General features: G+C 43.2%; 1 protein-coding gene across 5 annotated transcripts in view; it reads left to right on the top strand.

The window, feature by feature from the left end:
* KCNK2 (potassium two pore domain channel subfamily K member 2) overlaps window positions 1-26479 on the top strand; it is a 225171-nt gene that overhangs the window by 84876 nt on the left and 113816 nt on the right. For 2 of the 5 annotated variants that reach the window (XM_005217328.5, XM_059875241.1), the window contains exon 2: window positions 7051-7361. In XM_005217328.5, the coding sequence (XP_005217385.1) occupies window positions 7051-7361 (311 nt within the window). 5 annotated transcript variants of the gene reach the window in all.

The following is a 26479-nucleotide window of genomic DNA, read 5'->3' as shown; positions in this document are numbered from 1 at the left end:
CTTTACCACTGGACCACCAGTGAAGTCCCCACAGGCAGATTTAAACTATGAGTTAATCTCCCACTTTAGTAAGCATGAGCCGACTGGACAGAGGACTAGTGCTTGGCAAGATGTGGCTAAATTTGCAAAAGACCCAAATGCAACAGAAAAGAACTATCAAGTTGTTAATTAAAAGGGGAAAAGTTTAAAAAAAAAAAAAAGGATATGCAAAGTGTTTAGGATCATTTTACTAGGAGAACAAGAAGCCTATAATAGGGTAGAAAATGATTCTGAAGTGAATTCATTTCATTTTCCATAAATGTAAGATACCTAGTCCCAAAAACCTAGAAGGAGGTCAGGTAAATGATGTCTGCAATCACACTTTCATTCATATGTTTATCAAACATCTATTTATCTGTAGTCACTGGTTACTGTTGATACTATGGGGAACATAGAGCCATGGTTTATATCCTAACTGAACTTCAATTGGTTCAATCATTGAGTCATGTCCAACTCTTTGTGACCCCATGGACTGCAGCGTGCCAGGCTTCCCTGTCCATCACCAACTCCCGAAGCTTGCTCAAACTCATGTCCATTGAGTCAGTGATGCCATCCAACCAGCTCATCCTCTGTCGTCCCCTTCTCCTCCCACCTTCAATCTTTCCCAGCATCAGGGTCTTTTCCAATGAGTCAGTTCTTAGCATAACGTGGCCAATGTATTGGAGTTTCAGCACCGGTCCTTCCAATGAATATTCAACTGAGCTTACAGTCTGGTTAAGGAACTGAGCTTATTGAACTGAGTTTACAGTCTGGTTAAAGCAGCACAACACAGTGTGACAGGTGCACAAACAGAAGCAGAAGTGAGACACCAGACTAGGATTCAGGAGAAGCTTCAACAGCTGGGTGATCTGGAGAATAATACCTGTGACGGTTAGTTTGATGTGTCAACTTGGCTAGGCCATGGTGGTGGTGGTGGTTTAGCCGCTAAATCATGTTTCTGACTCTTGGGACATCATGGACTGTTAGGCTTCTCTGTCCATGGGATTCTCCAGGCAACAATACTGGAGTGAGTTGCCATTTCCTCCTCTGGGGTATCTTTCCCACCCAGGGATAGAACCTGGGTGTCCTGCATTGCAGGCAGTCTCCTGCATTGCAGGTGAATTCTTTACAGATTGACCTACCAGGGAACCCCCTGGCTAGGCTATATCACCCAGCTATTTCATCAAATACTTGCCTGTGTGTTGCTGTGGAGGTATGTTGTAGATATGGTTAACATCTACAATCAGTAGACTTTAAGGAAAGATTACCCTTGACGATGTGGGTAGGGCACAACTAAGGTTTTCCTGAAAAGAGGAAATTCAAGACCGAAGCATCAACTCTTGCCTGATTTTCCAGAATTATCCTAGAGATTTCACATGGACCTGGCAGCCCCCATAGTTGTGTGTGCCAAAATAAAATTCACACACACACACACACACACACACACACACACATCTTATTTATTCTGTTTCTCTGGAGAACCATACTGATGCAGGATCTTAGTCATGTAAAGTTGGGGAGAGGACTGGGGAAGGTGTGTGAGGGAAGGTGACAATATGCACAGAGGCCAGGAATGAGAAAAAGAAGCCAGACCAGGAAGCTCCTTACGTGGGACCAAGCGAGTCTGAAAGGGTTTTACGTTGGCGGTGGGACCAAGCGAGTCTGAAAGGGTTTTACGTTGGCGAGTGAGAGGATCAGATTCACATTTTACAAAGGACATCCGATTATTTTATTATTGAGAGCAGAAGTCGAGAACACCGTTTCAATTCCAGCAGGAAGGAATTCCTAATAAGGGAAATATTTTTAATAGGAGAAAGGAGACAGCCGGCTGAGTCTATTCTGAAATTTAAAAAGTAATTTGGCATTTCAAATCGTTGACGGCCACAGCCTCGCATATAGCGTTCTTTTTTCAATCCAGAGCCTTTCAGCTTTACCTTCTCTCCTTCACGTCTATAGCTTCTGGTCCCTGGGGAGATGCTCCAATCTGACCGAGCAGCGGTTCTGGAAGATAAACTCTCTCACAGCGCTGGAGGTGGGAGGGCGGAGGTCAGCAGGGGATTCCCGCTGCGCAAGTGGGAAGGAGGAAAGAGTTTACAAACCGGCTGAAGTTCCGTTACAGCCTGTGTGCGGCGAGAAGACTCGTCCATCACAGCTGCAGCCGGGCCTCTGCCCACTTTCTGCCCGCTCTCGTGAGGGTTCGGTTCCCGCCCCCGCCCCGATTGCCGAGAGTCCAGCTGCCCCAGCGCGGCGGTGTGCCAGTCTGGGAGGCGTCTAGGTTCCTGACAAGCTGGGATCCGAATGCGGAGGTGCGCGCCGAGCACCGAGTTCAGACTGAGGTCCGGGGGTCCCCACCGACCACATTCGCTACCTCTGTGCCCAGCCAAAGAGGTTTTGCCCTGAGAACCAAATGGATTTTTCTTTCATTTCCTTTGCATCCCTAAATGTCTTCATCCTGGCTCCCGGTGCCTTCCCCCATTCGATCAACGTTGTGCTGACAAAAGCTAGTTGCCCAGGTCCAGCACCCTGGAAGATGGTGGGTGGAGGTCGCTGGGGCTTGATAAACCTTCCCCAGGCGCGGGCTGGAAGAAATCAGCATCCTTATTACTGCCCCCGTTCCAGGGATCTCAAGGGGTACGTTTCTGTACAGCCCTAGTGGGGGAGGGAGGGGAGGATGCCCACGTGCTGGAGTCCAGGACCCCGCTCCCCAAAGCTCGGTCCCACACCTTGCAACCCGACCTGGAAGGAGACAGATTGGAGCCGGGTACCCGAGAGCGTGAGTGAGGATGTAGAGAGGGGGCAGGGTTAGCGGACCGGTCCGAGAGAAGAGGCAGCAGGTGAACCCAAGGGCTGGGCCCGCAGGCAGGGACGCTGATTGAGGGGGCCTCGGAAGAGCCAGGGGAGAAGAGGCGAGGGTTGGGCTCGCAGGGCTGGCGGGGAGGCGAGCCCAGGCGGTGAGACGGACGGGGAAGGGGGGGCGGGGAGCCCAGGGGGAGGGAGTTCCGAAAGGAGGGAAAGGAGCGAGCCTGGAAGGGAGAGCGGCGGTGGCCGGCCGAGCTGCGAGCTGGAGGGCGCCAGGCGCTCCCAGACCGTGCCACCCCCACCTTCGCCCCGGGGGCGCCGAGGGCTCTGCCGGGGAGACGCACAAAGACATGCGAAGAGGGGCTGAGCGAGGCTCGCGCACAAAGACGCCGGGGCGCACGGCCGCTCGGGCTGCACCCACCGCCCCCGCGCCGCGCCGCGCCGGGGCCGGGCCAGCGCGCAGCCCGGGGCGGAGCGCGCGGCGGCGGCGGCGGCTGCGGGCCGGCGCGGGACCCGGGTCGCCCGCGCTCTCCGGGTGACCCGGGCCCGGCCGCAGGCGCGCGCGGGGGCGGCGGCGCCCCAGCCCAACTTGGCCTCGGCCTCGCCCTCTGCCCGGCCCGCGGGTGTCCCCTCCTTCCCGCGATTCCGTGTCTTCTCACGCTCCCCTCCTCCCTCCCCGCGTCCAGCCCTGGCTCTCCCCACCTTGTAAAACAAAGCCGGGGGAAAAAAAATGCCTGCCTGTGCAGCTCGGAGCGCGCAGCCCGTCTCTGAATAAGAAGTGAGTACAATGGCGTGTTGTTTGTAAAAGCTTCAAGTCCGTCTTTTAAAAAAAAAAAAAAAAAATTGTGAATGCTGCATGCCTCATGCTTCCCAGCGCCTCGCGGGAGAGAACCGGCTATAGAGCAGGAGGTGAGACCCCCGGGTACCCCCCCTCCCCATCTCCCGCCGCGCGTTTTCCGTCCCAGCCAGTCCCGGGAGGGTTGCAAAAGCCCCGCTGGCAGCACGCGGACGTTTTCCACCTTTCGTTTCCCGTCCAAGGTGTTGGATCCCAGTCTGGGGTTGGAGGCAAATCTATCCCCGGATCGACTCCTGGCTGCTTCTCCCCACTCTCCCGCGGGTGCCTGGGCGTTTTGCATCTGTCTTGGGTATAGGTTTGGGACACTTAGGGGAGTTTCCGAAGGAGGAGGGTCAGCTCTTGGGAGTCGCCCGACGGGTGACCCTGGTCACACTTGTTGCCCACAGCGCGGTGGCATAGGCAGTGGTGCTGAAAAAAGCCCATTTCTCCTGGAATTGAGTCGTCAGTTGTGGCCAGGAGCGAAGCAGACAGACGTGGGTGCGGATGAGAGGCTAGGATTAAGCGGAGGCTGTGAGGTGCTGCAGGCAGAGAAGGGAGGGCGTGATGGTGCCCAGAGTGTGTGGAAGGGGTGAATCTTTGATTCTTTATTCTAAGGAGCTTCTCTTCATGATCATACATCAAACGACATGGAGATGGAAACCCAGAGGGTTCCCCATATTCGTGCAGAAAGACTGTTGTTTTTTATTTTGGTGTTTCACCAGGTTCTGCCCATTCTGTCTGCCAAATGTGCATTATATATATTTCTGCTAATTAAAAAGAAAAAGCAATAACTTAAAAGAATTAAAATACACCAGGAAATGTTTTAGCTTAATAATACACACAGTACACACACAGTCTTTAAAAAAAAAAAAAAAATCTCTTCCTTTTCCCCCTAATCATATAATATCTTAGTTTGGCATTGCAATTTAGGGTTGGGATTTGGGAGCATCAAGGTAAACGGTCTTGGTGTTTTCCAGTGCTGCAGACAAGACATCAGTGATGGGAAAAATCAGAAAGATGAGAAGAGAGCACAGAGAACTGGGGAGGAAAGGCTTGGACAGCTTCCTTCAGAGAGATAATGTGGAGTTTCTGAGTGATTTTCTGTTATTTTTGTTCCAAAGATGGCTTAATTTTAGATGATGACCTTTATTTTTCACTGAGACTCACTAAGCAGCTTGGAGGTGGGGTGAGGTGGCTAGACAGCAGATGACAGTAATTTCAGCTGTTATCAACATTTCTATTAAAATGTTTCAAAAAATTAAAGCCTTGAACACGTGCTGTGCCGTGCTTAGTTGATCAGTCGTGTTGGACTCTGTGGTCTACAGTCCAGACCCCATGGACTGTGGCCATGAAACACATTTCCAGTGCTTATTTGAGATTAAGTTTCCTTTATGAATATCACGTGTTAAAAGGTGTCTGCTAATTTGTGGTTTTATTTGAAGCAGGTGACTGTATCAGGAGGAAAATGTGTACATATCTGTGCGTAGCAGGTTGAACCATTTGAAACTGCTGAAATGACCTGTACTTATGTGGAATCCCCACTTGGAGCCCAGGCTACAGTTACTTCATCAGGGGGCTGACTTCCCTTCAAAGTCAGAATCATTCAGAGTTATGCTGATTGAGGAGCACTCTGTTACCTGCCATCATTACACAACACTCCTTACTTAGGTCTGGTGCTTCACATAGCTTTGTTTGCAAAGCTTCTTTCTGATGGGCAACAGATGATTTATTTTATGAACTCCAACTGTGGCAGTCCTACATTTAACTCACAGTGGTAGACAAGAGGGCAGAGTATGTAGTCATGTGAAAATTGACACTCCTTCAGTTCAGTTCAGTTCAGTCTCTCAGTCGTGTCCGACTCTTTGCGACTCCATGAATTGCAGCACACCAGGCCTCCCTGTCCATCACCAACTCCTGGAGTTCACTCAAACTCATGTCCACCGAGTCGGTGATGACACTCCTTATTCCCTTCTTATTTTCAAGTAATTTCAGGTACCTGTATGATGTTTGGGTGCAATTACATAGGTATTTCTTATGTACTTACCTGAAAAGTGTTATTCAGATTAGGTTATAATTTTATTAAACACCAACGTAATTTTGGGCTTCCCTCATGGCTCAGCAGTAAAGAATCCACCTGCCAATGTAAGAGACGTGGATTCAATCCCTGGGTTGGGAAGATCCTCTGGAGAAGGAAATTCCAGTATTCTTGCCTGGGAAATCCCATGGACAGAGGGGCCTGACCGGCCATGGGGTTGAAAAAAGTCATACATGACTTAGCAACTAAACAACAACAAAGTAATTTTACTTATATTTGTAAGAATTATGGATGGTGAATCAATTATTCTGTCTGAGTTAATGATATTTTGAAGTGTCCCCTCTTTCAGCCATTCTGTTACCCCTTTTGGTTCAGCGTTACCTTTCCAGTCAAATACTCTGTAGTAAATGGCTTATTTTCCGTTTAGCAAGTTGAAGTCTAGTATCTCTTGAATTTTCTAAAAATAAATCCATTAATGATATTTTGGAACAGCTGAGATAAATAATAAATGGATTTAGAGTCACCTCAGAGTATATGGGAATTTGTAAGAGAACGCATAAATCCACTCTAATGGAGCAATTAGCTTTATACAGAGCATGGAGGTCTAAGGTGTGAGACAAGGTTTTCATTTTTTTTCCCTTGATAATGTTCACTGTTAAAATGGAAAGAACATGTCATCTCTTGGCTTCACCTGTGACTGAGCCTGAATGGGTGACAATACTTTTGTTTTTCTTTTTTCAAGATATCAGAGATTGAATAACAAAATACAGAGAATACTTAATCATGAGCCCACCTTGGACACGGGCAAAAAGAAATGATAGAGCTATTGAGTGGTTTATTTGCTATCACGTTTTACCGGATAATTACTAATGTTTTACTTCGAGCAACAATGTCTGGAGTGCAAATTCCCTTATAATACAGCTCCTTTATTGTAATGAATTTTTAGATAATTTGCTTGTGATATAGAGTGTTATTGAGAACAGGAATAATACATTAGCCTTCTTTATGAGCATTCAGATATCTAGTTTAGTACCATCAACTCTTAGGAGTTCTGCAAATGTGTTCACTAGCGTGTTGGACAGGTATAAATTTTTAAATTAATTAGGAAGACTGCAGGCATTCTTTTATTCATTTTTTTTAAGGTTCTTGGTCCACCTCCTGGCTTTTTTCTCCTCCTGTTGGAAACCCCAATAGCAGCAGAGAGCTGAGACCCACCCCCTTCTCCCTGAACCTCATATATGGTCCTGGATGCAACCTCATGGGCACACTTCTGGTTTAGGCTCTGGAGCTCTCACCAGGATAGCAGGCGGAATCCAGACCACTTTTGCTGACCCCTCTAACCTCCCTTCTCTGTTGTTGGCAGTGGCGGCCCCTGATTTGCTGGATCCTAAGTCTGCTGCTCAGAACTCCAAACCCAGGCTCTCCTTCTCCACCAAACCCACCGTGCTAGCTTCCCGGGTGGAGAGTGACACGACCATCAATGTTATGAAATGGAAGACGGTCTCCACGATTTTCCTGGTGGTCGTCCTCTATCTCATCATCGGAGCCACCGTGTTCAAAGCCTTGGAGCAGCCTCACGAGATTTCCCAGCGGACCACCATCGTGATCCAGAAGCAGACGTTTATTTCCCAACACGCCTGTGTCAATTCAACCGAGCTGGACGAACTCATCCAGGTAAGGCGCCCAGTAGTTGTTACTCCGTTTTCCCTGTGGGGAAGACAAGTAAGAAGAGGCAGTAACTCAGCATTTGGCCGTCCATGTGCCCGTGGGGTCCTCTTCCACTTTTCCCGTTAGCCTGGACCACTTTGGTTTCTTTTTCTTGTTATTGTGCCGCCTCCCTCTTTTCCTGCCTTTGTCGTCTCTTCTCCTTCTCGTTTACCTTCTCCTTTATTTCTCCGGCTCGCTGCTCCTTCTCATCCCCTCCTGCCCTTGTATTTCTCTGCTTCTTTCCTGTGTCACCTCCCTTCTTTCTGTTTGCCTTGTCTTGGAACTGCCAGTGAACACCCGTGCACGTGGGGTCACCCTGCTGGAGGCCCTCAAGTTGAGAGGACCCTTGCCGGCTGAGAAACTTGGCTGTGACAAATGAAGGGAAAGTACGAGGTGGGGAAAGTGCAATAATTGTGGCACTGGCCGTCATAGGGAAGAAAAGATGGGTTTGTGGTGTGACCCGCTTCAAGTGGGTACCCCTCATGGTTAACAAGCCATCGCTCACTTCTTTAATCTAACCAAAGTATAACTCCAGTAACTGGCCTTTTTAGGTGTCTGTGCAGAAGTGATTAATCATTGCTTCTCTAAACCCCAACTAAAAGCAATTTACTACTAACACAGAAAAATGGAGTTTTTGAATAAAAAGTAATTTAGTTTTAATGTACTCTATAATGGCAGAGTAGTATCCTTATGGAAAAACTTTTTTTTTTTTTCAAAAAAATGTTAATCCCAAAATGATGTAAAAATTTCAGTTAGATGCCTTGGAGATGGCTGTATTTTTGTTGTAGATTTCTTTTGTTTAAAAGAATACATTGGTCCAACCAAGAATCTTGGTCAAGATGAAAACCCTAGAATTTTATTTCAAGGAGAGATCTGACTGATAGTTGAACACATTTTAATTATATATATATATATTCATTTTTCTATGGAGCCTACTTTTCTTACCAGTTTTAAGTCAAATGAGGTTGAAAACCATTCTGTGAGTCATCAACTGAGCAGTTTCTTCCTTATGTTATGTTTGGTTTTTTTATGTCATTTGAGTGAGCTGGGATAATCGATTGCGGGAAGAAATTATTAGTGATTTTTTACCCAGTTTCTTGCTCTACGGCCTTTCTTCTCATATTCCCTCTTGCCATGGATCCCCAAATGTTACTTCTGTCTTTTATCCCCCTATTTATAGAATACACACACAAGTTCTCATTCAAGTTTTGTTAAAAGCTATGAAAGCTAGTATGCTCTTATCCTCATCTACCACATTCAGCACTTCTGCATCTCATCTGTTGGACTTAAATTTTGGAAAGGTTCTTTAGCCACTAGATACTGAATTCCCTACTATTTGTAGATGATGGCGCCATTTTCAGTATTGACAATGTACCTGCCAGATAATATTGATTCAACCATCCCATTTCCTATTCCTGCATAAGATCATTTCCACTTCACTCTTGATTGGTGCATATCATCCGTAGCAGTACTAAAAATCTTTGAAGAATCCCCACTTCCCTTGAGTTTTAGAAGAGTTCCTGGTTATTTTGGCAGAGGGAACATGAAGTTGTGATAAAAATCTAAACTTTGGGATTGGATAAGATGTTTTAAGGAGACGGCAATGGCACCCCACTCCAGTACTCTTGCCTGGAAAATCCCATGGAGGGAGGAGCCTGGTAGGCTGCAGTCCATGGGGTCGCTGAGGGTTGGGCATGACTGAGCGACTTCACTTTCACTTTTCACTTTCATGCATTGGAGAAGGAAATGGCAACCCACTCCAGTGTTCTTGCCTGGAGAATCCCAGGGATGGGGGAGCCTGGTGGGCTGCCATCTATGGGGTCGCATAGAGTCGGACACAACTGAAGTGACTTCGCAGCAAGATGTTTTAAACTCCATTTGAGTACTTTACTAGAGGTGTTATCTTGAACAAGTAATTTTCCTCTCTAATTCTTAATCTATCTAGAATGAAGGAAGAAGAGCTATCAAACAGGCTGCTGTGAGGAGTAACGAGATAATCCATGTAAGGCATTGAGGTGCTCAAGAAGTGTTAGGTTTGTTTGCTCCTGTTGTGATTTTTCCTTCCCTGCTTATCCTTTAATTGGGTGGAAGCATCTGTTTCAGGTAGTTGCATTCTTACCTTCTCCAGAGACATTGTCTTTGGCAGAAAAAGAAAATGTTACATTGTTTTTGGAATAAACACAAATGGAGCTCAGTCTATGACCTAATTTTTATTTCTTTCTGCTATCCACAGGCAATCCATTTTAGCCTTATTGATATTCACTGCTGATTGAGTATTTTTGCTTCTCAAAAAATCTTAAGGATTTTGGTGCTTAGTCAGTACTTTTAAATGCAGAGGTTACCTGTTATTTATAGTCATAGCCATCACCTTTCTAACCCTGTGGTTTAAATAAATTATTTTTCTCTCTTTGAATATAACTTCTTCTTATCAGAGAAATCTTTGTAATGGCATGGCTCCAAGGGTCAAGATCAGTGTCTAAATAGGGAGGAAAGCGAATGAGCCAGGAATCATATATTAGAATTACATTTCATTTGTGTGATTCTCATAAATTTCCAAGTGTTTTCCCCATGTTTGTTTCCCCTTTTACTCCTGCCTTAGAGCCTCATGAGTAGTCATATTAGCAGTAGTATTGCAGCACTACGGATTAGGAAACTAACACAGAGAAAGCCCCACTGACTCACTCCGACAGTATCACTAGGATCAAAGTTCAGGTCTTCAGATCTGGTTTTATTCCTCCGAGTCTGCACTCTTTCATGGCTTTCAGTGCTGAGGGTGAATCAGGTGATGTTAGAAGTTCAGGCCTCGTGCTGAGAGAGAAGGAACTCTGGATTCTTTTTGTGATGAGTGGGCAAGGAGGAGGAAGTGGATAGTAAGACAGTAAGACCCGCCTCAGTTAACCTTAGGTTACCTACATTAACCTAATCTTTGTTGTTATTGTTCAGTCACTAAGTCATGTCTGACTCTTTGTCACCCCATGAACTGCAGCATGCCAGGCTTCCCTGACCTTCACTATCTCCCGGAGGTTGCTCAAAGCCATGTCCATTCAGTCAGTGATGCCATCCAACCATTGCATCCCCTGTCACCCACTTCTGCTCCTGCCCTCAATCTTTCCCAGCATCAGGGTCTTTTGCAATGAGTCGGCTCTACATCAAGTGGCAAAGTATTGGGACTTCAGCTTCAGCATCAATCCTTCCAATGAATATTCAGGATTGATTTCCTTTAGGATGGACTGGTTGGATTTCCTTGCAGTCTAAGGGACTCTCAAGAGTCTTCTCCAATACCACAGTTCAAAAGCATCATTTCTTCGGGGCTCAGCCTTCTTTATGGTCCACCTCTCACATCCATACATGACCACTGGAAAAACAGTATCTTTGACCAAATGGACCTTTGTCAGCAAAGTGATGTCTCTGCCTTTTTTTTTTTTTTTTACTATTAATTACACGTCTGAGTGGGCAATTGCAACCTCATTCCATGCTGCGGTTGTGTCACAGGGTAGCCTACGTTTGGGGGCAGGGCGGGAAGGGGAGATAGGGGAATGCAGCCTTAAGGCACATGAGAGCAACTTCTTCTTCTCTTTTGATTCCCAACATGTGTGTTCCATCTAAGTGCTGTTTTTGGCACAGGCCCTCTAAGGCAAGATTGAGGTGGCGGCAGAGATATCAAGACAAAGAGATCTTTTCTGGGATGAAATACTTTGAAAACTTTGATTTTTCAACTTTCTTTACATTTGTTAGTTTGATGTCAGTACAGAAAAATATATGAAAACATCTTTAAATTTCAAGAGTCATGAATACATTAATAATAGCCAAAATTTAATGAGTAATTTCTATGTGCAAGGCAATGTTCTAACTCTTTATATGTGTTATCTCTTTTAATTCTCTTAAACAACTCTATGAGGAATGTGCTTTATTATGTATATTTAACTTATGTGAAACTGAATCAGAAGGAGCTAATTTTCTAAAAGTTAGACTGTACTGTTATTCAAAGCTAAATGGACAGACTCCAGAGCCTGTGCTTTTTGTTCTTAAATTTACTGCCTCTAAAAACAGGTAATAAGCATTAAAGTTTGCGGCAAAGTTTTCTATCATTTTATTTAGTAAAGTGTAATGAATATCAAATTATAGTCTTCTATATGCAATGATTTATATTCAATAGCATAGCTTTCTCTCCATATACATAGAGAATATATAACCTGTATTTTAATATTCTTTTTGGACAACACTTCCTGGTTTACTCCTGTTTGAATGTTGTAAGCCCGTAGAGGCATAGTTATATTGCTTTTAAGTCACTTCAGTCGTGTCCAACTCTGTGCGACCCCATAGATGGCAGCCCACTAGGCTCCTCTGTCCCTGGGATTCTCCAGGCAAGAACACTGGAGTGGGTTGCCATTTCCTTCTCCAATGCATGGAAGTGAAAAGTGAAAGTGAAGTCGCTCAGTCGTGTCCGACTCTTAGCGACCCCACGGACTGCAGCCTACCAGGCTCCTCCATCCATGGGATTTTCCAGGCAAGAGTACTGGAGTGGGGTGCCATTGCCTTCTCCAATATGTGAAAAAAAGTGAAAGTGTTAGATACTCAGTCCTCCTCTTTGGACTGTAGCCTACCAGGCTTATCTGTCCATGAAATTCTTCAGGCAAGAACACTGGAGTAGGTTGTCGTTCTCTTGGAGATCTTCTCACCCCGGGGGTCAAACGTGGGTCTCCTGAGTGGCAGGCAGATTCTTTACCGTCTGAGCTACAGGTTGCTGTTGTTGTTCAGTTGCCAAGTCGTGTCCAGCTCTGCTTGATCCCACGGACTGCAGCACACCAGGCATCCCTGTCCCTCACCATCCTGGAGTTTGCCCAGGTTCACGTCCATTGAACTGGTGATGCCATCCAACCATCTTATCCTCTGTTGCCCTCTTCTCCTTCTGCCTTCACTCTTTCCCAGCATCAGGGTCTTTTGCAATGAGTCAGGTATTTGCATCAGGTGGCCACAATATTAGAGCTTCAGCTATAGCATCAGCCCTTCCAAAGAGTATTCAGGTTTGATCTCCTTGCTGTTCAAGGGACTTGCAAGAGTCAGCTCCAGCACCACAGTTCGAAAGCATCAATTTTGCAGCACTCAGCCTTCTTTATTGTCCAGCTCTCACATCCATACGTGACTACTGGAAAACTCTTATATTAGGTGTACCTGGTTTTGATCTAGTTATTTCCGTGTTTGCTGAATCAGTTATGAGATTTAAAAAAAGAGCAAAAATTTTTAATCTATTCATTGATACAAAGTATTTCATGGGATATTTGACTTTTGTTTTACCATTTGAGCTCTACCCTCTGTGAGGTAGGTGGGTAAGTTATTCTATCTGCTCTTTGGGTGAAGAAACGGACACATTTAACATGTGGTAGGTCGTGTGGTAGCCTCAGATCTAGGTCTTGGAGTCTTCCTGTTGGGGGATTATATTCTCTGCACGGTTCCCTCCTTTCAGTTTTGTCCTTATGGATTCATTCAGTGGCGTTTATTGAGCACTTCCACTGTGTTGACCTTTGTGCTGGATATTGAGCCAAGTAAAGTGATGGAAATAACTTGGCTTCTCTTAAGATCCTCTCTCCTCCAGGGTCAATGGAGGAGACTGTTATGAACTTAATCATAAGGTAAGCACTTACGGATTGGAGCTGAGCTGCTGAGGAAGAAATTAACCACCCAGTGAGAGTGGAGAAGACACAGAAGAAGTAGTGCAAGGGAAACTGGATTTTCATTGTGGAATCAGAGCTCTCTGGAGGAAGACTGGGGATCAGCAGATGTTTGAGGCAGAAGGCATGGTGTAACTGGATTGTCTGGGTGTGACAGGCGGCATTATGAGCAAGTCTGACAGAGGAGAGCAAGGCCTCTTGTTCCATATGAAGGAGGTGGGCTTTATCCTAGGCCTGGTCCCCTCCTTCTGGAGGAGGGGTGCCACTGAGGGCATTGGCTGGGTACCAGGGGATGCCTGGAGCTACCTGCCTTCTTAGAATGCCAACAGACTAGACTTAAAAAAAAAAAAAACACTTTGTTTTGTATTAATTCTACTATCACTTATTCATTCACAAGTATTTATTAAATTCCTGCTATGTGCATTGTCCCAGCCACTGAAACACAGTAGAGAATAAAACATGAAAATTCTTGCTCTGGGTGAGCTTGCATTCTCCTAAGGGAAGAGAGTTTGTTAGGGAGTGATAAGTCTCAGGAGGAAAAAATAAGAGTGAAGAGGGGTAGGAAATGTTGGATGGTCCTGGTGATGAATGTTAGATAAGGTCACTGAAGAAGCTTCACGGATAAGGTGATTTTTAATGAAGGAATTAACTCAGGAACCATTTGGGGAATAACACTCAGCAGAGGGTTCTGCATATCCCAGAGATGAGAGCGTCCCTTGCGTGCAGAGGAGCAGCTGGGATTCTGGGAGGGCATGGGAGAGAGGGATGTCAGGCAGGTAATGAGGGCCAAGTCTTGTAGGGCCTTGTAAGTGATGATCAGGAGTTTGGCTCTTTTGGTACAGATGAGTGTCCTCTGGCGTGTGTTTCACCAGGATCCCTCTGGCTGCTGACTTGAGAATAGACTGCAGGAGGCCAAAGGCAGAAACCGAGAAAGCAGTTCTGAGGCTCCTGTGATAATCCTGGTGATGGATCAGGGATAAGGGGAGCTTGAAATAAGGTGGTTGTGGTAAAGGTTGAAAGATATGGTCAGATTCTAGATATAGTTTGCAAGGCTAGCCAGTGAGACTTACTCACGGACAAGATGGGCAGGGCAAAGGTGAGGCGTTAAAGGTAACCCCAATATGTTTGTCCTGAAGAACTAAGAGAAGGCAGTTTTCATTTTTCTGAGATGAGGAAGAGAGCCAGGGGAGCTTAGTTTTGGGCTCTGATAGTGTCCTTTAGACAGACTTTGGTTACTGAAGAAGATCCCTGCGTGTGTGCATGCTAAGTCACTTCTGTCGTGTCTGACACTTTGCGACCCTGTGGACCGTAGCCCACCAGGCTCCTCTGTCCATGGGATTCTCCAGGCAAGAATACTGGCGTGAGCTGCCATGCCCTCCTCTAGGGGATCTTCCCAAGCCAGGGATTGAACCCACAACTCTTATGTCTCTTGCATTGGTAGATGGGTTCTTTACCACTCGTGCTACCTGTAAAGCCCAAAGAAGATTCATAGGACCCCCAGTAACAGTCAGGGAACATGGCACAGTACTGCAGCACCCTCAGTCCATACTCTTTCCTTGGATCAAGAACCTCTGGTGTATGCTTAGAACGCCATGGGACCAGGAAGACCAAAACAGCGTCTTGACTGGAGTTTCCGGTCCCCTGCTGGCCACTTCGGCATTTTCTTGCCATACCGTCAGCCTCGGTAGCACCGCTTTCCAGGAGACTCTCTGGGACCAGGTGCAAATCATCTGTCACACTGTCATCCACAAATAATGCCGACAAGCTGGTGCTCACCTCCCTGAAGCGCCTCAGGCCGTGGTTATAAAACAGCCTTGATCGGCGTGTCTCATGCCTTTACCAGGGGACGGTGTTGTGTGGTTATTGTAGCCCAACGGCTCAGGCCAATTCCAGCCCAGCCAAGTTAAACCTGAGATGCCTGTGAGCACATCCAAGGGTTGATGTTGTGTGGGATGCTGGAGATGTGTTGGCCTTTTGGGGAAGGGTCAGGAGGAAGATATCCTTTTGGAACTCATCTTTATGCCAAAACCATTTGAAGTCAAGACTTTGGATAAAATCACCTGGAGAATGGGTGTAGGTTGAGATGGATAAAGATTATAGTAAACTCCCAGGAGAACGTTCAACATGTCGAAGTTGCTAAGAAATAGATCCCGAATTTACGTGAATGATTGATTTACAACCTAAGAGTTCAAGGAGGTTTCTCTCATTTTAGCAGCCTGTATCACCCCATTCCCCCACATTTCCTAAGGTTACATTTTCTTTGCATAGAGACCCTTTAAAGAAACATGTAAAAAGTGGTCTCTAATCATGGGAGCCACTGAAAATGTTTGGGGCAATTATGTTTGAGACTGTTTCTCTTTTAATGGCAAATAGGATAGTTGGGAGTATGAAAAATGCACAAAAATATACTGATTGTATATGGTAGTGAGTGATACTACATGGTTCTACATAGTATCGTGATTCATACCGTTCTGTATACAATGGTTTGGTAGCTATTATTTTATTTTGTATAAGCATCCAGGTATATAAGATATTTGGCTTCCACTTAGGGGAGCATGTGTTCATCTTTTATACATATGTGTGTGTTTGTATGTGTGTGTGCTTAGTGGCTCAGTCACGTCTGACTCTCTCGGACCCTATGGACTGTAGCCCGCCTCCTACATCCATGGGATTCTCCAGACAAGAATACTGGAGTGGCTTGTCATTTCCTGCTCCGGGGGATCTTCCCAACCCAGGAATTGAACCCACTTCTCATGCATCTCCTGCGTTGGCAGAAGAAATCTACCACTTTACCACTGTGCCACCTGCGAAGCCCCATATATATGATACACACACACATATGTTCATCTTTGATCATTTTATTTATGGATACAATATCATGTTGTCCAGAAAGCATCTAAAATGGCTGTCTTTTCTTTTGGATGAATTTTGGCTTTAGAACATTATTTTAACAAAAAAAGAAATACCCCCCAAATATTTAAACATCCCATAAATACTTTTGGGTTAATCTCCGGAGAAGGCACTTTTAGACAGCATAATGTGTAAACTTCCAGTTGCTGTTTGTTGTTCAGTCGCTCAGTGATGACCAACTCTTTGTGACCCCATGGACTACAGCGCACCAGGCTGTCCTTCACTATCTCGTTTGCTCAAACTCATGTCCATTGAGTTGATGATGTCATACAACCATCTCATCCTCTGTCATCCCCTTCTCCCTCTAGTAGCATGGATTATTTTACCAGAATATCTAGGAGTTATTTAAAAAACTGGGATTCAAGGTTGAGGATTGCTCAGGAGCACTGTCTTCACAGTTACAAGATGGAATATGGTATCAAGGGTGATACAGAAGTCTTAAGGAAAACCTTGTCAATTTCCAGTTTTCCTGGGATTTCCTGGAATTCTCTCATTTGCTACTTTCTTAGTGAGATGTGTTTGCCTCCCATCTCTCCCTATATTTTAATGCAATATGACTTTCAGAGTGAAAGCATTGAAATAGAAAACTTTTTTTCCAGGTGTAAGTACATTAAGTAACAACTGAGATATTTTCATTCACTGTTTTCTAATTACACTTAAGTTTTTGTATAAAGCATAAAAGTAGTTGTCAGAAAAATATTTTATCTCCAAAGGATATATGAAAATTAAGTAGTTAATATTTGTTAAAAGATTAGTAAGGTGCTATATGAATATTATATATCAATAAAATATGACCCAAACTGATATCATTAAAAAGGATTATTTTCAAATAATAATGACATGATTTGATAGCTGGAATGGTTATTGGAGAATATGAGAAATTCTTTTGCAAATACATTGTAATACATTTAAAAATAGATTTTGGCTGACAATTTATTTGGGCTAAACTAAAAACATGACTTAAATGTAAAGCTAAAATGGTATTAGAGTGAAGCTTGATTAGTATATATCTGTCAATATAAATTATGATGGTGGCTGTAAAATTCTTAGAGTTGTATATTTACATTTTAATTTTGTCATATATTTGAATACTATTTTGCATGTTAAGGCATATTACATTACTTAATTCACACAGCCCCTGACATGTATATTTTAGTTCACATTTGTACAATGTGGAAACTGAGGCACAGACAGATTAAGTGCCTTGTGGTTCAGGAAGAGACAAAATGGTACCTTGATTAGATTCTTCCTTGTGACTCCATCTCCAGGGCCTTTTGCTTAGATGGTTACACAAGAATGTGTGTAGCAGAATGTCTAGTGATAGTAAATACCCAATAAGTATTTAGTTCAAGGGTGCTGGACTGTGCTGTGCTTAGTCACTCAGTTATGTCTGACTCTGCAACCCCATGGACTGTAGCCCACCGGGCTCCTCTGTCCATGGGATTCTCCAGGCAAGAATACTGGAGTTGGGTTGCCATGCCCTCCTCCAGGGGATCTCCCCAGCCCAGGGATCGAACCCAGGTCTCCCACATTGCAGGCAGTTTCTTTACTGTCTGAGCCACCAGGGAAGCCCAAAAATATTGGAGTAGGAAGCCCATCCCTTCTCCAGATCTTCCTGACCCAGGAATCCAACCGCGGTCTCCTGCATTGCAGGTGGGTTCTTTACCAGCTGAGCTACCCCAGAAGCCCTAGTTCAAGAATACATCTTTTTAAGAAGTAATTTGATTTTGTTTGGTCAGGAAGCAGAGAGGTTATTCTTCATCATCCCCTTTTGTAGATAAGGAAACTGAGGCACAGAATGTCTAACCCCAGGTTACTCAGCCTTTTTTGGCTTAAGGTCCCGACAGTGGCATAACGAGCATTAGAATTGCAGAGTTGTCCTTCTGGAGATTCTGTAGTTCGTTTCCATTGTTCCAAATGCCTTTTTGAAAGCAACATTATTTTCTTGTGTGTTCTCACCCGGGGCCCCGGTTTTATCCAGTCCTGCAAACTAGATCAGATTTCTGACTTGTGCACCAAGGAGACACCGTCTTCATTTGAAGTTGCTAGTGCACCTATACACTCCTTGCTGTGCTTAGATCAGCAGCAGAAGGTGCAGCAGGTCTGTGAGTGTGAAGGCAAGATAGATGCTGTGGAAAGCTAGAGTACAATTATAAGGCCACAATGAGCAGCTAAAATATAATGCAGAAACACGTGGTTAGGCACAAGTCATGCTGAAGCCTGAGCAGGTGAGGTAAGTCAGGGAAGGCGATTTAGAGCTGGTGAATTCTTACCTGGAAGGAGGAGGTGGACAGAAGTGAAGAGTGGAAAAGCAGAGGGAAATAATTGCAACAGACTAAGTTAACATTCTGTCTGTAGGATTATAGCACTTGCATCCCTTTCTTGACTTGTAACATTCACAAAGTATTAATAGTATCTTGTACAAAATCCAGATGATTCCAGTAGATATCAAGAAGAAGGTAACAATCTGAAGTACTTCCCCCCAGAGTTGGCCAAGACCTCTCTTTAGGCATTATATACAAATGGAATAGACTGGTGTGTGTGTGTGTGTGTGTGCACACATATTCATATGTCGATGCAGAACTGTACACACAAGGGATCACATAGGCATGCCATTTTGCCATCTCCATTTTTTGCTCACCGTTGTGTAGGGGGCAATTCAGGAATATTCCAAGTCTTCATGTTAGATATCGTCTGAAGGGTTTTGACATAGAAGACCTAACACAGAGTGCTGACCGCCCCCAATGTCCCTTGTGGTGGGGATTTTAATTCTCTTTTGGTCCTTTGGTCCAAATGGTTCATTCTTTTCATAAGTAATGTGTAGAGGAAACTGAAGCATTGACTGAAGGGTTCAAGTACGGAGTATTGAAGAGTATAGACTAGAGCGTGTGGCATTGCAAGAGAGAACTACTCCTCTCCTCTAGATCTTGGAGTAGTAGAACTGCTACATTCTGAAATGTTTTCATCTCAGGAAATGAATGATGGTTCTTTTTTAGCCATTAAACTGGGAGCCTCTGGTCTAAACTCAGAGGCATGGCCCCATTCATTCCTATTTTGTTAATTTTAAGTATTCACATAGATTAGATGATATCCTTTTCAGTAAGGGAATGAGATGATGTTTTCTATCTTTTTCAGCTGCTTCCCTGCCTTTTATTTTTATGAACATTTGAATATCTTGGCTGAATCAAGAAGAGTAATTTATCTAGCTTCGGATTTCTTACTCTTAACAATGGTACTGAGGAACATTTAGAAGCAGTACCACGGTTCCCTTTATAAAGCCAGCTTTAAAAGGGATATGTCTACCCTGTGCATTCTGACATTATAAAAAATCTGTCATGGATCTAATATCCATAAGCTTCATTTATCTAAACTCTGTGAATTTAGCTGTATTTCACCCTGTACTTTCTCTTGAGATATGTCTCACTTTCTATTCAATAAAGTTTTCCCTTTAATTCGCTCTTTTATAGAATTACATCCTTTAAGTTTTAAGCCACTTGCCTAGTGAATTTTGCAAACAAAGGAATGTAATTCCCATCTAAAGAGAGGGACACTGTCTTTTTAATCTTCATCCCCTACCGCATCTAAATTCATTCTCACTCAGCTTGTATGCTTTTATAATTCTTGACGATGTGTCTTGGGTCTTTGACTTTCTGGTAGTCGTGTTTTTTAATCTTTTCCTTAGCTTAAAGCGTCTCCTAGATTATTTCACTTATCCTTTTTTGAAGGATAAGTTAACATTTTGATAAGTGTCAATTAAATCTGTGGACAGTATTCCAGAAGAGGAGGAATCATAATGTAGCACAAGAGTGTCTGCCGGTTTTGATTCTTTCTGTCCTTTTTTTTTCCCTTCTGTTTTCCTTCTGTTACCTGTCTAGTAATGCCTAGCGTTTGTACGCTAGCATTGTTGAATGATGCCTTCAGGCAAAGAATTGCAGTGATTTGAGGCTTCTTCTAGGTTACTGAAAACACTATTTGAAAAGGGTGCGTGCGTGTGTCCTCATTTGCTCAGTTGTGTCCAACTCTGTGACCACATGGACTGTAGCCCATCAGCCTCCACTGTCCATGGGGTTTCCCAGGCAAGAATACTGAAGTGGGTTGCCATTTCCTCCTCCAGGGGATCTCCCCAACCCAGGGATCGAACCTGTGTCTCTTGCATTGGCAGGCTGATTCTTTACCACTGAGCCACCTTGGAAGCTCATTTGAAAAGGGTAACCTAGGTTATTTTCTCACAAGTCCATTAGTTTTCACTTGACAAAGATGAGCTTCAATTCTCATTCATGTGCCTCTTCACCCAGGCACGTGAGATTTTAAAAATTTAATTGAACATCAGGCATTTCACAATCCTCAAGATCATGGTAGTACTTCCACTCTTTGACATTTCCCTTTTTAGTGTAAAATTAAAACTGCAGAACAGATACCTTCAAACAGATTTAAGCCTTTCAGATATATATGTATTGTATCTACATTTCTAAACTATTAAAGGCTTTCCTTTTAGATCTGTAACCAAATGTATGCTTTTTTTTTTACAAAGAATGTTTGTTTCTCAGTCTTTAGTACATACTCTTCTTTTTATGACTTCTTACATTTTGTTAATTAGTTTCTATGTCCTTATGCACTCCCTTATAATAGCTATTTGATTGGCAAAGCCGCCTTTCTCTATGCACAACTGCTTTATTTCCCCTCTATGATTAGTTATCTTGCATATGTGTTCAAAAATATACTCAATGTGCTTTCATTCTGTTCTGATTTTAATTTTTCTCAGAAAACTCCAATTTATTTAGAATTTGTTGTTATATGTGAGAGAGCTCCAATTAGTCCTCAGTCTATAATAATGTTTTGTGAAACTGCCAATATTTGCAGTGTCAAGTTTAAAAATGGCTTCCCAGGTGGCTCAGAGGTAAAGAATCTACCTGCCAATGCAGGAGACACAGGAGATGCAGGCTTGACCCCTGGGTTGGGAAGATCCCCTGGAAAAGGAAATGGCAACCTACTCTAGTATTATTGCCTGGAAAATCCCACAGAGAGAGGAGCCTCATGGGCTACAATCCATGGGGTGACAAAGAGTTGGACACGACTTAGTGACTGAGCAGCAAGAGCAGCAGCCAGCCAGCAAGTTTAAAAGTATGTGCTTCTTTTTAGGGGTACCTAAGAAATCACAGCTTACCAGAAACTTGTAGAAGTAAGTTATGAAAAAAAAATAAATAAAATGAGATTATTATTTTATAATTAAAAAAAAAAAAAAGAAGTAAGTTATGTTCTCTGGTGGTGTGACCATGAAGGGGACTCTGGGCAATAAGGAAAGTGACAAATGTGAGCACTTTGGACAAGGTGAAGGCCCGCAGTAGACACTGTCACACGACCAGGTTGGTTGCAGTGATGCACATTTCAGTAAAAAGAATTTTTAATTCTTAAATGTTCCCTTTTTAGGGTCCCCACATAGTTTCTTGGCTATTGTAACACCTCTTTTCTCCAGTTATGCATCTATTGTTATTTTGCTAAAACTCACTTCGAGGAATATGGGGGGGTCATCAGAACTCATAAGCTAAAACAGGGCATGTTCCTTTGGGGCAAATGGAAAAGTTCTCCTTTCCCGTCACTGCTATTCATATATATAGAGAGAGGGAGATTTAAAAATATTTGATATAAGCGACGGATATGGTAAAAGGCGCTCCTCTCTCCTTGGACACCGTGTGCATTCGGCCTAAGAGGACACTAATGGTGCCAGGGAAGCAGAGTCTGGGATTCGTGGGTGAGGAGACACTGGCCCGTGTCCGTTCAGATGTTTGGTGTGGCTCTGAGAGCAGAGGTACCTCGCTTCTCCTCCATGTTTGAAGGGGCATCCTTAGGGAGGTTTTGTGTTAACCAAGAGTCACATGTATCTGTGGTGCTGTGTGTGTTTCCAACAAGGTGACAGTGTAGTCAGGATTCACTAACAGATTTCCAAGCAAGGCAAGGCCAAATGGGTTAGAAAGGAGAAGATTGCTATTAGATGGTAGAGTTCTTACGTTTTATTTTCAGGGGGAATAAAGGGAAGGTCTTATTTTCTTTAAAATAGTCCTGGAGATGAATACAAATTATGTTCTTTAGTGGGCAGCATATTTTCACGTAGCAGCATCCAGGTGTTTCTTGAGCAAAGAAGCAGCTGGTGAATATGGCAGAAATCTCCTTGGCTTTGACTTTAGAGCCTGCTCAGGCGATTGTGCTGTTTTCTAGTAAAACAGAGTTTACAATGTTAATTACATATCAGTCCATAAGGAAATTTAAAGGTTTCTGGGTGCAGTTCTGAAGGTCCTGTTGGGTGAGGGAGGGGTTGGTGAGGATTTCTCTGAACATCTGTTTTACCCTTGCTTCTCAGAAGGTGAGGCAGGCTGCTGCTCTTCTCCATCTGTCCCAGTGGATACACACATCAAGAGCATATGAAAAATGGAGACATTTATTTCCAGTTTTTATGAAAAAATTTTATAAGACAAAATTATATTTTGATTAGTCAACTTATCACTCATATAGGAGAAAAAGCATTGATTTGTAGCATAGTTTTGTGAGTTGGAATTTTTTTGGACATTTGGACACACACTGAACATCCTGAGTTCTCTCTTTCTGAATCCTCAGTTCAGTTCAGTCGCTCAGCTGTGTCCGACTCTTTGCGACCCCATGGACTGCAGCACACCAGGCTTCCCTGTCCATCATCAACTCCAGGAGCTTGCTCAAACTCATGTCCATCGAGTTGGTGATGCCACTGAATCCTCACTCGGAAATATTTTTCCATTCATCTGTCATATTCAGACAGCATATCAGCTCTTAGAGAGACCTGAAGTAACATGATGTGAAGATATACCCATCTAAAGGAAGTAGTAAAAATGCACTTTCCATCTGCATGCAGTGTTTTTTAAAAGGTGTGGTTTCGAGCAAGAGGGGTCATCAACATAGAGCTATACTGACAAAGTGCTCTCTTGAAGCTGCTACACCAGTGGGAAGTGACTGAAGATAAAGAAGGCTCAACAAGATAATTTCAGGAAGTGCAAATAATCTAAAGACCAAAGAATGACCCAGTGAGATAGGGGAAGGGCTCCTCTAGGGCTGTGTTCAGATGAGTTTTCTCTGAGATGATGCCAGTGAGATGAGGTTTGAATGAGGGAGTCAGTCACGTAGAGATCTTGGGAGGAAGTGTTCCAGGAGGAGATGGCAGCAAATGCAAAGGTGAAGAGCATCCTTGGTGTGTCCTAGGACCTATGCAAGCACTGGTGTGGGTGGGCTGTTGTTTGTGAGTTGAGGGAAGCTGGCCAGAGCTTTCTAGTCTTCATAAATGGTCTAGGTTTTACGTGTAATGGAAATCAACAAATAGAAAATTAAGAAAGAAGCGAACATAATTATGTCAAAATAGTGCTAGGCAAATAATACAGTGATTTGTTAGGGGGATTTAATCAAATAAAATTAGAAAGATTAGTTGGATAAATTTTAATGAAAGTTGATTTTGTGAAGAATTTTAAGTAAGGGGGAACAAACGAGGTTTGGGCTAGTAGGAGAGGAGAGAGTCTTTCAGGAAGACATGTTAAAGGGTGATGATCCCTGGTAATGTGTGTACTTTTGGGGAAGATAGGAGAGGACAGATGACTAAGGGTTCTGAAGCTGATACTAGATATTCAACCTAGTATGTGTAAGATCCATTGGGAAGAAGATCATTTCAATGAGCATAGTAACTGCTAGATGATTTGCATGGGCTCTGTGTGGCAGAAGCCCTTTATTTTGTTTTTATTTTATCAAAATACATCCTAATCTCTATTTTAAGATATAAGATATATATTTATTGCTTTAAAAATTTGTTTTATTTAAAACTTCCCACAATAGTGACATTTCTGGTCATGCTACAGCTTACATACTACCATAAAAAATTGTATAATTACTTTTTCCTTGATAAATATCAATGTTCTTTCTTTCCTCTCTGATTAATAAGTTCCAAAGCTTCACACCGGTTTTCATTTCTGGAAGATGTTTATTAGATGATGACATTTGGCTCCTAATTTGAGCAGGCCTGAAGAATCTATTTCTTGAGGCTCGTTTTAAATAAATTGGTTTAATTAAAATTGTGAATAATGTTTTTTATAGTATTGGTATCATTCCTCGGGCATATTTTTCGTGGACAGCCATACGGTGCTGTCTGTATGCATTATGCAAAAGTAATGCAAAACCCAGTTTTTTGATAAAGACAAGACTTCCTGCTTTATTCTCCTTTTGTTAGTACCTCACAGTCTTATTATTTCTTGATCCATAGAGAACTTGTGTGTATGTTTGTATGTTTGTCTGTGTGTTTTATGCCCTGTGAGTCTTCCCTTATGCAGGATTAAATTGCTTTAGATAGCCTTCTTCCTTGAGCAAAAAGAAAAAAAAAAAAAAAACATTAATCTTATTATTAACCAAACTGCAGCGTGTGTCTTTGAGTCTCAAAATACAGAGGACAAGCAAAAGTGATAACTTTTATATCTGAAAGTCAGGGGATCTCTGAAAAAATCAGCAACATTTTTTCATAATGTATTTTGAATTAACTGCATACAATATTTTAAGGAATAAACTTGTTGAATTTGGAACTTGGAATCTATATTGCCTAGTCAAACTCTGTCATTTTAGAGCTAAACAACAAAAAAACAGTTCAACAATTTTTCTAAGAGCCTGCTACCAGTTAGTAACAGAACGATATTGGATCCATGAATTCAAACTCCCTAAAACTTCCCCCACCTCCCAATTTATCCTTTTTCTTTTTCTCTTATAAGTATCAGCATGTTTCTAGGATCAGGGCTGATAGACTAACATTTTTTATTTTGTTGAAATAAATAATCCATATATTTTGCTTTTGCCATCTGTTTATAGTTTGTATCTCCATACAGACATGACTCATTATTTTTACACCTATCCATTGCTTACTGCCTCTTACACTGAGTGAATGAATGAATGAGACTATGATTTAAAATTGTATTTTATAATATGTAATTTTTGAAAAAACAGCCACCTCTCTCAGTTTGTACAGACTGATCATGTACAGGGAAAGACTTTCATCAGTCTGCCCAGAATGAGATTTGGTGGGTCTCAAACCTTTTATGTGGATATGTATGTGTGTTAGTTGCTCAGCTGTGTCTGACTCTTTATGATCCAGTGGACTGTAGCCCTCCAGTCTCCTCTGTCCATGGAATTCCCCAGGAAAGAATACTAGAGTGGGTAGCATTCCCTTCTCCAGGGGATATTCCTGACCCAGGGATTGAACACTGGTCTCCTGCATTGCAGACAGATTCTTTACCATGTGAAGTACCAGGAAGGCCCAGACTTGTGCATATAAACTCCCGGTTAGATGGGCTTGCCTGTTTGTAATCTCTTGCTACCTCTGGAGTATATGTACAGTAACTTCAGGTTTTCTAGAGCTACTGCAGGCTTCCCAGGTCTTTTATGCTCAGTAATCCTAATGTTTCTAGAATATGCTGCATCCTATTAGTGCTTTGAGTCAGAAGAGATAGAAACCAGTCCTTTGAGTAGCCTCCCCAAAAGCCAGAGTATTAAACACATGCTCCACTTTTGTCAGTGCCCTGACGGAGAGATCATTAAGATGTAACTGCTGACTGCTGTACCGTGGGTCCTCTGGGGCAGAAGCAAGCTTCAGTCTACTTAGCACTTTGGTTCTCAGTGTCTGCTAGGCATCTAGAGTGTATGGAGTCCTCTAAGTGCTCTAAGATAGGCAAGACCAAAACCTGTCCTGTGGGTGGTACCCCAAAAACACAGGACATTAGATGTGTGTTCCAATTTCTTTCCTCTGTAAGGAGAAGCCAGAAGCTGAGTTTTCTCCCAGTTGCACCACACTGAACTGCAAGGTGGGGGGGAGTTGTGCCAGGATTTTTTCTACCAGCTTTGATGCAGGTGATTTCATGCTCATTTGAAGTTTAGGAACTTCTTAACTGATTTCTGGATTTCTTGCTAAGGGAACTGGTCTGTGCATTGTTGAATTAATATCTCTTTCTGGGGAGGCAGGGTGGGGTTGGAGAATCTTGGGATTTCTATTTTACCATCTTGCTGATGTCACCCAACTTAAGGACATGAATGTTAAAGCCATGAATAACTCAGTAAGATTTTTATAGTTATCTTAATAGAAGGAATAAATAAGTAAACTAATAAATATATAAGGTAATTATAAATAAACCCCCCACAATTCTAAGTGTTTGAGACAGTAACACAGTTTGTGTGATAGAGTCACTGTGAAGTGAAAGTCTCTCAGTCGTGTCTGACTCTTTGTGCCCCCTTGGACTATACAGTCCATGGAATTCTCCAGGCCAGAATACTGCAGTGGGTAGCCTTTCCCTCACTGCCTTGGCTAATTAATCAGCAGATCAGGGAACTCAGATATTTTAGCATGGATCTTGAAGGTAATAAATAGCTATACATAGACATGTGAATAACCAGGGGAAGGCATTCCAGGTAGAGAGAACAAAAGCAAAGGCCCAGAGATAGGCAGATTCTTGGCCTATCCAA

Source organism: Bos taurus, chromosome 16 (assembly GCF_002263795.3).
Source record: "Bos taurus isolate L1 Dominette 01449 registration number 42190680 breed Hereford chromosome 16, ARS-UCD2.0, whole genome shotgun sequence".
NCBI lineage: Eukaryota > Metazoa > Chordata > Mammalia > Artiodactyla > Bovidae > Bos > Bos taurus.
The sequence above is the reverse complement of the archived record's forward strand: the minus strand, read 5'-3'. Positions and strand labels throughout refer to the sequence as shown.